Source organism: Prionailurus bengalensis, chromosome A1, assembly GCF_016509475.1.
Source record: "Prionailurus bengalensis isolate Pbe53 chromosome A1, Fcat_Pben_1.1_paternal_pri, whole genome shotgun sequence".
In the NCBI taxonomy this organism is placed as follows: Eukaryota; Metazoa; Chordata; class Mammalia; order Carnivora; family Felidae; genus Prionailurus; species Prionailurus bengalensis.
This window is the reverse complement of record NC_057343.1, coordinates 228801510-228816700: the sequence shown is the minus strand read 5'-3', so window position 1 is coordinate 228816700 and position 15191 is coordinate 228801510. Positions and strand designations below refer to the sequence as shown.

The 15191-nt window shown below is 52.1% G+C and overlaps 1 protein-coding gene across 2 annotated transcripts in view; it reads right to left on the bottom strand.

Moving 5' to 3' along the window:
- ANKH (ANKH inorganic pyrophosphate transport regulator) overlaps window positions 1-15191 on the bottom strand; it is a 139762-nt gene that overhangs the window by 3315 nt on the left and 121256 nt on the right. For both annotated transcript variants that reach the window (XM_043600953.1, XM_043600954.1), the window contains 3 exons: window positions 4392-4521; window positions 976-1099; window positions 299-398 (listed from right to left, as the gene is read on the bottom strand). In XM_043600953.1, coding sequence (XP_043456888.1) covers window positions 299-398; window positions 976-1099; window positions 4392-4521 — 354 coding nt within the window. The remainder of the gene's footprint in view (window positions 1-298; window positions 399-975; window positions 1100-4391; window positions 4522-15191) is intronic.

Below are 15191 nucleotides of genomic sequence, written 5' to 3'. Positions count from 1 at the left end.
GATTGTGTCCTCAATGTCCCTCCTGAGCAGGACGGCTGCCTTTTGAAACAAGGCAGGTGTAAGGAATCCTCTACGTGATAGCATCATAAGGTATCCCCTTGTTGTTGAACCTGACCCAGGGCTGACATACTCTGGCCATGAGGCTCACCCACACGGGAGGGGCCCTGGAGTTCTGGTGAGCAGTGTGGACCCAGTGGAGGTAGGGGATGAACGTGGGGTGCCACCACCTTGCCGCCTCCTGCTGTGGGGGAGCCGCTCGGGTCTCCCTACACCTGGGGAGGCTTCGCGGCCAGCTCACCTGTTTCCGATAGACGTAGCACGCTGCTATGGCGACCATGGTGGATTCTCCCACAAACCCCGCCAGGAGGGAGCCCACGCCCAGGGTGGCTCCGTGTACCCTGGGGATGAGAACACAAAGGCCATCTGTCCGTTGAAGCCGTGCTGAGGCACAAATAGAGTGGAAACCCAGTGGAAAGCAGACGAGACAGGAACCAACTGCACTTGAGATCCGCCGATAAGGGCTGCACCTAGTAAGTGGCCCGCCTGTGGGAGGGCACCTGGAGCTCTGAGGCGAGCTACCCCCCCCCACCCCACCCCAAGGTCTTGGCTCCACATCTGCTGGCTGGGCCGCGGGCCACGTCCCCCTTGCTCGTGAGCCCACAGCCCTTCCTGTCCTCGTCTCCATACAGAGACGGGGACTCTGAGGGTGGGGGGTGACGACTCCCTTCCTCCCTCTTGTTATTCCCCTTCTCCTGCCTGCCACCCGCAGCAGGTGCTCAGTGAATAGTGTGAATGGGCCTGACCCCGGAAGTATTCTTCTAGAAAGGAGCTGAGCAGCCTCCCACCTACTGGCTCGGCAGAGAAAGAAGGTATCGCTCTGCATTTCTAGCTCTAGATGTGCTCGGGGGATGCCACGTGAAAATGCAGATGTACTTAGGTGGCAGAAGGACCCGCAGGACCCCCCTGACAGCATACCCCAGGTAGGGCAGGACCACGAGGCTGGTGATGAGGACGATGATCCGCAGCACAGAGCTGGGGGCCAGGACAAAGGTCTTCTTCAGAGTCATCAGCCACCCGGTGAGATGGGCCCTCACAGTGACTGTGGGGACAGCAAAGGACTCGTCAGCAACACCCCGCTTCTCCCGGTCCTCAGACTTCCCCCCCCCACCCCCACCCCGCGCCTCGCCAGCCTACCCGAGGTCGCGGGGCAGCTGGTGAGGACCCAGGCCTTGCTGCTGCTGCCCTGGGCTGGCCTCCGTATCTCCCTGCCGGGGTTCCTGACCCTACTTCTGGGCCTGGGATAGCCCCGTCTGGCCTCTTCGCAGCCCTGAGCATCCAGACAGCCGGGTGCGGGCACCTGCCTTTCTCCACTCTGACTGCCGGCTGTCTTTGGCCGGGCCCGGCCTGCCCCTGGGACCCCCTGCCCACCCTGTCCCTGCCCCAACCCCCTGCCCTGCCTCCAGCCCCGATCTGATCTCTCTTCTTTAAAAAGCAGAGAAAAGCGGCCACTTGCGGGGGTCAGTTTTGACTGTGGGTATGAGGGGAGCCCTGTCTTCCCAGGACACCCGTGTGGGGGATGTGGCGACCAGAGGTCAGGGAGGGAAGGATGAAGCTCTCCTGATCTCCTTCCCAGCCCTCCCGGCCCCTGGGACCCCGGTCATCTCCTCTTCTCCTTCCCTAACTGTGCCCCCCTTGTTTCGAAACGTCACTGTTTCTCAAAGACCTCGGTGCACTCCCCGAATCGCCTCCCCATCCACGCTGGTGAAGTGGGGCGCGGGGCAGGGCGCCCGGCCTGAGCACAAAGGAGGGACGTGTGAAGCAGGGACTGAATTTGGCCTTGGAGGCCACAGACACTCCTCGTCGGGAAGAGGTGCCCCGGATGTTTGGATCGATCTGAAAGCGCAAGCGGCTGAAGGAAGCTGCGGCCTAGTCGTCTGTCGCAGGGCGGGCAGCCCCGGGCTGGGGCCGAGACCTTCGTGCAGGGGGACGTGCTCACTCCTGGGGTGAAAACTCCCGTCCAGGATACATTCAAAGGGGGACTCTGCGGCCCTCCTCGTCGAACGGGGTGCCCTGCCTGCCTGCCCCGGGGGGGGGGGGGTTGTTGTGTTTACACAGCACAGATGCACACTTGGGTTTGGCTGAGTGAGGGGGTGGGGCACACATGGAATGCTAATGGGCTTGGCCCACCCCCCGCAGGTTGCAAAGACAGCCGGGGCCTGACAGCTGGCTGGAAGGCCTTAGAGTGATAGACACAGAAGTGAGTTGAGAGATTAAAAGCCACTCCACCCCCGTCCCAGCTGGAATTCTCTGGGGCCCCCAGTCCCTCCTCCAGCTGGGCCTGGGGAAGGAGCCATATGGGCCCCTATCTCCAGCAGGGGGCAGCCTCCTCGAGGTGGGGTCGCCTGGCACAGCTTGGCTCCCCCAGGGTCCCCCCGCCCCCGACAAAGACCAGACACACCACCCCACGGCCACGATCTTCCACGCCTCCGTTTTTGCCACAGCTGGGAAGGTGACACCGAGAGACCCAGCCTCCAGGAATGCTTGGCATCTGAGAGCAGGGGTGGCTTGTGACCCGGTTCGGGGATGGCGCCATCAGTCCTGACCTCCTCTAGTTCGTGGCTCATTTCTTAACTCGGGCTTTGTCAATTCTGGCTGCCCTGATGAATGATTCGGCAGATTATTTGGGCACAAAGTGTTTTTTTTTTTTAAAGATTACATTTTTAAGTAATCTTCACACCGAACGTGGGGCTCTAACTCACAGCCCTGAGGTCAAGAGCAGCACGCTCTACCCACTGAGCCAGCCAGACACGCCTGAACCATACATTTTTGACTAATGACATGCACTTGGTATAGAATTTAAAAGGTGCAGAAGGGAATACAGCACAAAGTCTTCCTCCCGGTCCTGACTGCTGCCTTCCGGAGGCAACCACTGTTACCAGTTTGGTGGGTGACTTCTAGGAACAGTAAGTGGGCAGGCACACGACACGCAGACACGCAGACGTGGCGACACCTTCGTCACGGGAGAAGCGGCACACCCACCGACCATTCCGCAGCCTGCTTCGCTCCTCTCGTAAAGAACCACCTTGCTCCCGTATAGTAAGCCTCCTCCTACTGTATCCGCTTGGGAATTTTCAAACTGGCTTAGTGTTTAGCTGTGGACACTTGACTTTCTGGCCATACGCCATCTGGCCTCAACCCTGCCCCCAGATTTTTTTTTTTAACTTTTTTTTAATATTTATTTTTGAGAGCGAGACCGAGCGTGCGTGGGGGAGGGGCAGAGAGAGGGAGACAACAGAATCCGAAGCTGGCTCCGGGGTCCGAGCTGTCAGCACAGAGCCCGACGCGGGGCTCGAACCCACAAGCCGTGAGATCATGACCTGAGCTGAAGTCAGATGCTCAACCGACTGAGCCACCCGGGGGCCCCTAACTCTGCCCCCGGAGTCTTAACTCCAGCACTACTCTTTCTTTGCACATCGGCAGGTTTTAGTCATCGTCCACCTTCCTATTTTTTTTTTTTTGCGTGTTACTTTTTATTTTATTATTTTTTTTTTTAAATTTTTTTTTCAACGTTTTTATTTATTTTTGGGACAGAGAGAGACAGAGCATGAACGGGGGAGGGGCAGAGAGAGAGGGAGACACAGAATCGGAAACAGGCTCCAGGCTCCGAGCCATCAGCCCAGAGCCTGATGCGGGGCTCGAACTCACGGACCGCGAGATCGTGACCTGGCTGAAGTTGGACGCTTAACCGACTGCGCCACCCAGGCGCCCCTCGTGTTACTTTTTAAATAACATGTTATAAAACTGACTTCTGAGCAGACAGTTCTAAGAATTCTAACACATGCAAAGATCTGTGTAGCCACCGCCACCATCAGGGCACGGAACAGTTCTATGGCCCCGAAGACTCCTCACGTTGTCCCTCTGGGTGTGCTGTTTACCGTGTGTGCGACCTCTGACCTTGGAGAACAAATTAGGGCTGGGCTGTCTGATTTGTTTCTTAAACTTTCAGCCTACTGGATAACATGTGTTTGCACGTTTCCAATCCACTGCGAAATGTTCTGTTCTGTTTCGGTTTCTTTAAGTGTCAGCTTTTTTTTTTTAATATTTATTTTTGAGAGACAGAGAGAGACAGCAAGAGCAGGTGAGGTGCCGAGAGAGAGGGAGGCAGAGAATCCCGAGCAGGCTCTGTGCTGTCACCACAGAGCCTGAACTCACAAACCACGAGATCAGGACCGGAGTGGAAATCAAGAGTCGGACACTTAACCCGCTGAGCCACCCAGGCGCCCAAAATGGTGTGTTCTTGTTTGGGACGTCCTTGCAGACATTTCCCGAGAAGGAAGACTGAATCGGGCATGAGGGTAAACCGGAACGTTCCTTTCATTCTGTGTCTTTACCTGGCACCGGGAAGAAGGAGAAGATACGCAAGGGGACAACGCAGAGCTCTGCAAAGGCGAAGTCCACTCCGATGATGTCTATCAAAATCTTCTCGGAAACGTTGGGGGTCCAGAACATCACGAAACAGAGCTGGGGGCAGAGAGCACAGTCAGCGAGGTCATTAAGAGAAGGCACATGTGAGTGACGTGGCATCGGGGCAGGTGTCCCATGACCCCGAGGAGCTAGGAAAGAGGGCGAATGGTGCGCCCGTCCTCAAACGGCTGCCGTCCTGCTTTGTTCTCACCTTCAGACACGGGCCCCCGCCCATTTGCCACAAGTGCCCCAGAGGGACCCCAGCAGTGGGCAGATGTGGCATGCATCTGAGTGGGTAGCCCAGCTAGTGAGGGAGACCCGTGTGCGCTCGTGAGCGGCTTAACTACTGTGCTACGCAGCTCGGTCAGTTCGGGGTGACCATGCTCAGTACTGTGATTTTTATAGGTTTTTAAAAAAATCTTTTTTTTAATGTTTTAATTTATTTTTGAAACAGAGACAGAGCATGAGCAGGGGAGGGGCAGAGGGAGGGGAGACCCAGAATCCGAAGCAGGCTCCAGGCTCCGAGCTGTCAGCACAGAGCCCGACGCGGGGCTCGAACTCACAGATCGCGAGATCATGCCCTGAGCCGAAGTCGGACGCTCCACCGACGGAGCCACCCAGGCGCCCCTGTGATTTTTTATAGCTTTAACCAAAGAGTTAGAAGGGACCTGAAAGCATCTGGAATATTCTGCATGCACAGAGCCACACTGAATCAGCACACCTAATGAAAAAGGAAACAGTGACGCTTAAATTAATGATAGGTTCTGGAGCTCTCCGAGGTCGAGTTGAGAGAATAAGAGATAATACCCACAAAATGTGCACCTTTGGAGAGCAGGTGGGCAAGCAGTAAACTGATTTAACAGACCCAAGAAAATGGCATCTTTTTTTTTTTTTTTAATATTACAGAGACAGCGAGAGTCGGGGAGAGGGGCTAGAGGCAGAAAGAGAGAGAACCCTAAGCAGACTCCATGCTCTAGCAGGGAGCCTGACACAGGGCTTGATTCCACGACCCTGGGATCATGACCTGAGCCGGGATCAAGAGTCAGATGCTCAACGGACTGAGCCGCCCAGGTGCCCTGAAAATGGCATGATCTTACACTGATGGGGAGAAGCGAGCTGTCTGCAGCTCTTCCCTTTCCCCCCCGGGTCAGGAAATGTGGTGACAGACCCTTCTGGAAGTGGGGGTGAAAGCGGGGCCAATAGCAGGCTGCTGAAAAGCCTAGTTAGTAAGCAACTTGTCCACAGTTGCTCTTGCACAGCTCGTGACGGTGTCCCCTGAACTTGGCAGGGCCCTGGACTTTCATGTCTGGATAACGTCGGTACAGTGGAAGGCAGGTGCTGCCCAGGAAAGAGGGGGGTTAAGGGAGGACGACCCTGAAGGTCCTGTCTTCTTCCTCTGCTCAGTTCCTGCAACACAGGAAACCAGCTGCATCCCTCCCACGGAGGAGACCAGGGTTCCTGACACTGGAGGCTCCTGATGAGGCCCCGCCCCCCATCCCCACCCCTCCAGCCACCAGCAAGGCCCACACAGGGGACAGGCCACCCCCACACATGCACGGTTGTCAGTCGGCTTCTGATGCCCATCCGTACAGATGAGGAGACAGCCAGGGATCACCAGACTTCGAGGAAGGCCTTAGAGCTGAAGAGGCTAAAACAAAGGGAAAAAATTTTTGAAGGAAACACAGACAGTGCAGAGACAGAAAGATGGACAGGTGTGTGGGCACACATGCACAGGTACACGGTGCACACACACACACACACACACACAGAAAGAGAGAGAGAGAGAGAGAGAGAGAGAGAGGCGGGGTGGGGGGAAGGAACTTTTCCCCATTGACATTCCCAGAGTGATGGGAGAAGATACTAACTACATCCATGAAACAGGGACCAAATGGAAATGTTATTTTAAAAGGATGAAGAACAAGACAGTCCTTCTGAAAAATAAAAAGATTAAATCAGAAACAAGAAATTCACACAGTCACAGTAAGAGAAAGTTGAAGAAATCTACAACAAAGATGGACCCGGACAACGAGAATGGATTCAAAGAACAGAAATAAAGGACGAGTCTGGGACGCCGAACACTCAAATAACAGGAGTTCCAGGAAGACGAACAGTGAAAGTCTGGAAGCTGAAAGCTGAGACTTTTAAGACTGTCCTAGGGTCCAACGTGAGGATGTAGCCTAGCGGATGAAGAAAGACCCACTGGGCATGGCATCAACGATGCTGGAGGCAGAGACAAGATTCTAGGAGCTTCCAGCTGTAGACTGTAGACTGTAGACAGCTAGCACCAGGAGTTAGAAGACATAGGGCACTGAGTTAGGAGGGAAACTGGTTTCTGTCCTAGAACTCAGAATCCAACGGTCAATCCAGTGTGTTGGAAGAAAGACATCTTCATACGTTCAAGGCCTCAAAGGATTTCCTTCCCATGCATACTTTTTCGAGAAGCCTTTGGGGGTTTACTCTGCAAAGCAAGGGAGTCACGGATGAAGAAAAAGAAAGACACAGGATCGATCTCAGGAAAAAGGCGCGGGGAATCCCTGAGAGGGGTAAGGAGAGATCCCGGGAGGGCTGAGACAGGCCCACGGGTCAGGTGATCTGCCCTGGAGCTGGTCGGAATAGGGTATGTAAAATGGTCTGAACACATGATGGGGTTTCTGCAATGAAGGGAAAATGGGGGAATAAGTTAGTGGCAAATACACAGAAAGCTGAGGAAAATTATAAATAGGACAGTGATGAGGTCCAGGAAAAACTACATTTTTTTTTTCAAGAAATGGAAGGAATGAGGCTCAGCGGTCAGAGTTTGCCTTAGTCGGAGCCCATCTAAAGAGCTGCGGGGTCTGGGGCCTGGGAGTATGGAAAGTGGGGAGTGGGCAGCCTAGGGGAACGGCTATCGTCGGTAACAATCCCCAGAGAACCGACTTTTTAAAACTTTGTGTGTGCATAATTGATTAACAAACCCTGAATTAAAAGATGTAACTATATCACTTTGGCAGAGAATGCTAAAAACCTGCCAATTCCATCCACTATTTCTCTTCCTTTCTTAAGGTGCAAGTGATTCCTCTTTAAAAGGAAGGTGAATACATTATAAAATGAATCACCATCATGTAAAAGCAGAACGCTGAGATGTCAGAATATAAGATCCTTCAGGCTTTGGGTAAATTGAGTTTCATGGAATTAGGCTGGTCCCATTAACCGTGTCATGTTGAAATGTTTTCTCAAATACCCTGGAAGATCTATTCTAAAAATGTCTCACCTTATAAAAGTGATGAAGCCTTTGTTTCACCATGGGATCTCCAGCGTCTGGAAAGAATATTCCATCGCTTTTCAAAACTGACAGGTGTACAATCACTTAACCCTACTGCCTGCTGTCAGCACTCACACCCCGTTTTTTGACACGAAGGGAAAAATACTTCCTTAATTCCAGTAACTCAGAGCTCAGAGACTTTATTACCCAGCGGCCTGGACAACTGGCCGTGTCATCTTTTCCCACTGCAAAGCCGCCAGCCTGAAATGGTGAGGTTCACACCTCTAGTTCGGGGGCGGGCTCTGGGGAGGCGGTGGGGAGCAAGCTCACGCAATTACAACTTCAAAACCACACCGAGCGCGGGATGGGGACACAACTCATTTCCCTGAGGAAGAGGGGGGACATCTGCCCTTCCAAACACCTTCCAGTACAGTGAAGCTGTAAAGTATGAAGATGAAATGAGCTTCGCCCCCAAGTCTGGACTTGCTTTGTGCCTTAGGGCATATGGAGGGTAAGCCATCCTGGGTCTTGCTTAAAGGTTGGAGGGAGATAACCAGGGCATATTCCCCGAAGAACTTAAGCTTTCGGGAGAATCACTGGCATGCTGTATTTATGCGATGGCGATTATCTGAATGTGAGATAAAGCCAACCTCTCTGTTTTGTAAGTCCCTGGAAGGTGGTCTTTAAGTTTCAACAAACCGAGGAGAAAGGAGGGTGTGATCGTCTGTCAGGACGGTACAAGCGAGCATGTGCGGTAAGGGAATTCCTCTCTCTTGCTTCTCCACGTGCAGAATGTTCACCTGGCAGCTTTTTACTGCCTTGGAGGAGATTATCAGTAACCTCTGAAGGAGGGAGACCCATCTGTGTCTGGAGGACACAGCGACAGGGACAAGTCACACGAGACACTTACGTAACTATCAAGTACTTGGACGAGTGGCCACAGTTCTGGTCCCTTGGAAACCAAATGTGAAGGTCTGGTGGATCTCTAATAGAGCCTCCCTGGAGGTGGCCTCATACTCCATTTCTAAAGTTCCGCTGCATTTACTTGGAATCACTGAACCCCTCTGGTCTCCATCTGGTATCTACCTGTGCCAAGCATATCTTACACGTCCCTATCAAGGTCACATGCCACAAGGAGGCGCCTCTTCGGGGTGTTCAGTCCCACACACGTAGAGCCTAGACTGGGTCTTCTAGAACAAGAACGCTGTTAGTCTGGTCTGGGGCTTCAGCAATCCCAGGTAACTATTCAAAGAGAAGGGACACTACGTATCTTGATGCTTACTTCTTCCCCCCTCCCCCCTCCCCGCCCAAGTTTATAAATACGGCCCTTTGTCTCTGCCCTGCTTCCAGTATGAAAATGCCCCTTGCCTTCCAGCAAGTCCCTAAAAAGGCGACTGTCTCCTGCACTGCCCAGAAGGGAATATGTGCAACTGAGAAGTAGGTATGGTGGTGGTTAAAAGCTGCAATATGCACCTGCACGTCAACTTCCCTTAAGAATACTAATCAGATCATGGGGTGCCTGCCTGGGTGGCTCAGTCGGTTGGGCGTCCCACTTCAGCGCAGGTCATGATCTCACGGTTCGTGAGTTCGAGTCCTGCAGCGGGCTCTGTGCGGACAGCTGGGAGCCCGGAGCCTGCTTTGCATTCTGTGTCTCCCTCTCTCTCTGCCCCTCACTCACTCTCTCTCTCTCTCTCTCTCTCTCTCTCTCTCTCAAAAATAAAATAAAAATTAAAAAAAATAAGAGTACTAACCAGATCAGATCCGACTAGTCTGTTTCAGAAAACAAGAAGCTTCAGAAGTTAACCTAACAAAGACCATTTCAGGAAAAGTGTTATTCTAATGAGTTCAGCCAGAGGAGTCTTCCCTAGGAACACGCCCTCCCCGTTGACCATGGAGGCCGTGTTCCTCAAATATTTGCAGAGCCTAATGACATTGACTTTTCCAAACCAGAACACAAACCTAATAAACTACTGACAATGAACATGATTTGTTCTCCTTGGAGCAGCTGCAGGGTTGAATTTTTTTTTTTTTTTTTTTTTTTTTCCTGCAGAGCTGGCTGTCAATATTATCTCATTAGGCAGCGGCCAGCAAAATAGAACAACCCACTCGGTGCCCAGATCTTGGTTTTTCTATTTATTCTCCAATAAAAGGAACCGGGCTTCTTAGAGAAGTGGCTTATTCTAAGACGAGGACAGGAAACATATGAGATGATCACCCTGGAGTAACATGTCAAAGAACATAGGAGCTCAGTGGAAAGAGCTCCCAATTGCCAAAGTTGGAACGATGTGAGCACCAAAATAATACAGAATTGAATTATGACCCCCAGGATACCATAAATACCCATGCATCCATACTGATATAAACAAATAAGGCTAAATCGGCCACACAGAGGTCCAAATAGTTTACATATTTGGATAAGGCCTCAGGGAGGTGACACATACCTGCTACTCCTCAAGTTGACCGCATAAACTTCCTTCTAAAGAGCAGTTGCAGAAAGTGGGGTGAAGGACCCTTACGGTGGAGACGTGGTAAACACGACCATGGCCAGGTGATCAAGGTCAACACCAACAGTGATTAAGTCATATCAATAGCATGTATTCTTTTTTTTTGATACGAAACTTATTGTCAAATTGGTTTCCATACAACACTCAGTGAATACCCTGTATTCTTGACGCGATGTGAGGAGAATGGGACCTCGCCTAGGTCGGCTTCCTCCCCCCAGACCCGGAAGCGCGGTCTAACAGCGAAAACTCTCAGACAAACCCACGTGGAAGGACGTGCCACACAATGCCTAGTGAGTATTCCTCCTCAAAACTCTCAAGGCCACAGAAACAAAGTTTGAGAAACTCTTCCAGACCAGAGGAGACTGAGGGAAAAGGAGACTGACTGTAATGTGGTCACGCAGATGGGACCTAGAACACGAGAAGGAGGTGAGGACAGAGCTGGTGAAATCGGAATGAGCTGTGAGCTGAAGTCACGGTCGTGTTGGCTCCACGACTCACAACTGCGTCAAAGGGGCCCTCGTAGAGCTAGACAGAGCGAGAGGTGGCTCTCCGAGCTGTCTTCACACAGCTTCTGTAAATCTAAACGAATGCTAAAAGGATAGTAAAGAAGAAGGTCCATGACCCGCTTTCTTGTATTTGACAGACTGAGTCTTCCAAGTCCAGATGATGGACTAGGGCATTTCTATCGTGAACTTTGAAAACACTTATTTGTGTTTCAAGGTACGTTCATCTCTAGTCGAGCATAGACCACTCCAGACAAATGTTCTACCTTCAGGGTTACTGGCTTTTTCTTTTAATTGTATTAGCCTCTTGAGAAATGAACCACCCTTGGGCTGCAGCCCCCTTTTAAAAAAAATCTTACTTGAGAGAGAGAGAGAGAGAGAGAGAGAGAGAGAGGGAGGGAACTGGGGAGAGGGGCACAGAGAATCTTAAGCAGGCTTCATGCTCAGCAAGGAGCCTGATGTGGGGCTTGATCCCATGACCCTGGGATCATGACTTGAGCTGAAATCAAGAGAAACTCAACCGATGGAGCCACCCACGTGCCCCTGGGCCACAGTCCTTTTATTCACAATTATAACATGAATGGTCATGGTTTCTAATGATGCTTTGGCTCCTTAGAGGCAACCTGTTAAGCTAAGGCTTCACCTGTATGTGGTTGTTCTGTGTTGGGGGCAGCATTTAACCTCTTGTTTCTAAGTCTGTATAACAATGATCTACATTATGACAAAGTTCTGCCATATATTAGAATCCTCAAACAGGCTGACAGCATGCACAAAAGACGAAGGAAGCCCTAAGCCTCACAGAAATAACACCCGTGGGTCTACGATGCTATCGCCTGAGTCAACGCGACTAGAACCACAGAAGGGGCGTCCTTCCCAAGCCTCGCCTCGTCACGCAGAGTTAGTCCCTGCCCTGCCTGGGAACAAGCATTCGGGATTGGGATCTGAAGCAGCCAGTTGTCTCTGTCAGCATCTGAACTCGAGAACATACAAACCCAGCCACAGTGGGGCAGCCGTGTCTGCACGTCCTGGGGAGATTCCACTGTGTCCTGTGGGGATTCTGTTCCACAAAGAAATCTGTGGAGCTCCATTGCCAAGAGCTCTGGGTTTGACTTAATTTCCAGAAGCTGCTGACCATGCTTTTGAGGAACTCAAAACAAAGCTGTCTTCGTTACCCCGAAGAATCAGGATTAGTAGTAACTCTGAGATTCTTATCCCTTGCAGTTAGAAAAAGCAAAATTCATGCAGCTGTTTTTGGTTAAAATTGTCAGCCCTGGGCATTATTTTTGTTTGGAGATTTTACTTAGAAAGAAAGGGTCAACAGCCTTTTAATTGGGTTTAAGTCTCCAGCGGGTAAGCCAGTGGTTAACCCTCAACGATACCGCGTACAAGGAGGTGGTTCTGAGCTTGGCTCTGGGCTGTGAGTTTGGAGAATAAGTTGATTCACAATCTGGGGCCAGCTCCTAACCGCACTGTAGACGACCAGACCACCAGAACATCTGTGGCCCCACGCTGGGGGGCCTGTGACATGCGCTAAGCGCCCCGTCAGTACTTGGCATGGTCAATGTGATCAATCAGTCTTAGCCATCGTCATCCTAAAAGGTCTCCCGGGACCTCGATAAAATGTTAATAGAGGAGTCATCTGTAGGTGGTTAAGATTAGAATTGATTTTATTTTCCTCTTTGTGCTTTTCCCTGGTTTCCACAAAGAACCAGTATTCTTTTTTCTTTGTCAGAAGAACATTTTAGCATTAAAAGGACCCCTGTTCCTGTCTTCCCAGATCCAGTCGGTGTGTGCCCATGATCGGGATGTGAGAAGTCCCGATTTCGAGGGAGGGCAACTTTCAGAAGGCGGCTGGCAACTCAGTTTTCATGACCAGCGTCCTGGGAAGCTGCGTCCCGTGTCCCCCCATTCGGAAGGCACACTGACACTGACTGGATTTACTTGGGGGTGGAGGGACACTGTCAGAAAAAGCGGGACACTATCAAGGTAACACACGCCCATCTTGCCTGAGTTTTTAGTGAGAGCCGATGGAGACCCAAGGAACATCATTTGGGCTTTTGATTCTTAGCATCAAATAGAGTTGGCTGTATGCACATGGCAGGGGGTGGGGTGGGGAGTTCGCCGAGGGTTCTGTGGGCCATAGTCATGGCGCCGGGCCACGCCCCGGAGGTGGGGGGGGGGTGGTATGGTCAGATTACCGTGCTGACAGGCCCTCCAGTCTCTGATGCTGTGTGAGGACCGACTAGGGGTGCGAACAAGAGCAGAAGCGGGGGAACTACCATTAACAGTTCAGGGGAGTCGGCCACGGGCCAGGGGGAGCGGAGGAAGGACTGATTTGGAGGAATTACAGTTAGTATTAAAGGGAAACTCTGGGGGACAGAGGTGAGGAAGGAAGAGGCAGGGATGCCGCGTGATATGAATGAGCATTAGGCCACGGCAGCCTGGAGCCCAGGTGTGCTCCACAAGCCCGTCTAGCCCGTCCGGCCCAGCTTCTCACTCCCGCTTGCTGGCTGCCACCTGGGCCACACTCGGTCATGTCGAAGAGCCTTCCCAGTGCAAACCAGTTCGTGACCCAGCTTTCCATCGAGATGCCTCTTAGAAGCGGGGGAGTCCCGGTTCTGAAGGAAAACAAATAGGCCGTTTTGCTAGAGTGGAAATGCCTAAAGCAAGACATAATGTGCGAAAGTGGCCAAGAAGCCCCATTTCTGGACATCGGCGTTAAAGAGGGTGACGGGGAGCACAGCCCGGAGGAATCGCCAGAGGGACCGGGCTGCCGTTCTGTGGGCCGGTGCTGGCCATCCTCTGACAAAGAGGGGGCCGCCGAGGAGGGAGGGGACACTTCCGTGGAGGAGGCCGTCACAGGAGAGTAAGAGTCCTGAGCGTTACAGTAAGACACGGCGAGGAGACGCGGGGCGCCGTCTCCGGAAGGTCGGGCAGGTAGAAAGTTCGGTAGAAACAGGTGGGGTAAACTGCACCTGTTACACAGAGAAACACAACCTGGTTTTCCGTGCAGCTGGGGAGCTCGGAAAAGCACATCACAGAGTGTTTCTGTCACCCCTGGTATTCCCAGCGTGGCCTGCTGACAGTCAGACTTGCTGTGACACGTCTTAGCCAGAAGCACGTTCCTAAGGGAGTAGATGCACCTCTCACAGCCGCGGTAAAAAGTTCACGTTTCTCAGACGTGGGTTTTACAGTCGGCTTTTTAAAAGAACACGAGAACTAAACCATCCCCGCTGTCACTTAGATGGAAGGAAACTGCCAAATACACCTGGTTGGACCGCTCAGGGCTGCTTTGGGAGCGAAGACTGCATTGTCAGCAAGGAGCACACACTCCCACCAGCAGGGGGCGCCGTGCGCCAAGCCTGCAGAGGGCGCTGCCTCTGGCTGCACAATGTTCAATTCTCTCCTATTCTTACCCGACTTGAAGAGTGTTTAGAAAGTTCCAAACGGAGCTTCGCTCAGCCTTGACTTTCCTTTGACGGTTAACAGTCAAACCGAAACTTGCTCAGGGCCAGGGGCAGGGGGTGGGGGGGGGGGGACGGTCGCACAACTGAATGTACTGAACTTTAACACCTAAAACTTGAAAAGTGACTAAAAACCTTAAAACCTGAAAATTTTGAACTCCATCAACGGTTACGATGCTAAGTTTTACAGTAGATGCATTTCACTGTGATGGAATCACATTTTAATTTTTAAAACGTTTTTTTAATTAAAAAATTTTTTTCCCCCGAGAGCCCGAGAAGAGCACGGGGCGGGGGCGGGGGGAGAATCCCAAGCCGGCTCTGTACTGTCAGTGCAGAGCCCGTCGCGGGGCTTGAACTCACGAAACCGTGACATCATGATCTGAGCCGAAACTGAGAGTCCATGCTTGACGGACTGAGCCACCCAGGCGGCCCTGAAAAATCTTTTTATACTGTCATTTTCTTATGAGGATTTAGGTGGAGTTTCGGGGACTGGTCTTAACTGGTTTAGTCTCCTCTGAGTTCCCCCAGACAAACCAAGGAACCCCGCAAATCCGCAATGCGTGATGACTCGCTTAAAAAGCAGACGCGCCAAGACGCTTATGACGCACCGGAGCTTTCCATCGGTACACGCTCCGCGGACACTCTGAGAGGTGCCAAGTGAGAAAGTTCTGAATTCAGTTTCTCTACCTTCGGTCCCTTCTGTCCTCCCCATGCACAAGAGGGTCATTTTCTTCTCCTGGATAATGCGAACAACGAGCAGGCAGTGTCCGGGCGCGGGGGTGGGGCGGCCCCGCAGAACAAAGCCCCAAACAGGCCGTCCTTGTTGGAGACACAGGGTCAGCATGGTACCGTGGCCTGAATAAGGCCTGCAGTGTCCGCTGCCCCGATGGCTGAGTGACAGACAGCCCCTGGGCAAGTTCAGCAGCAGGAAGGTGAGACTGGGTCACTCGCGTGAACCAAACTTTTAACTCTGAAGACGGGACTGGTCGAGGTCCCGTGGAATGGCAGCTTTTAC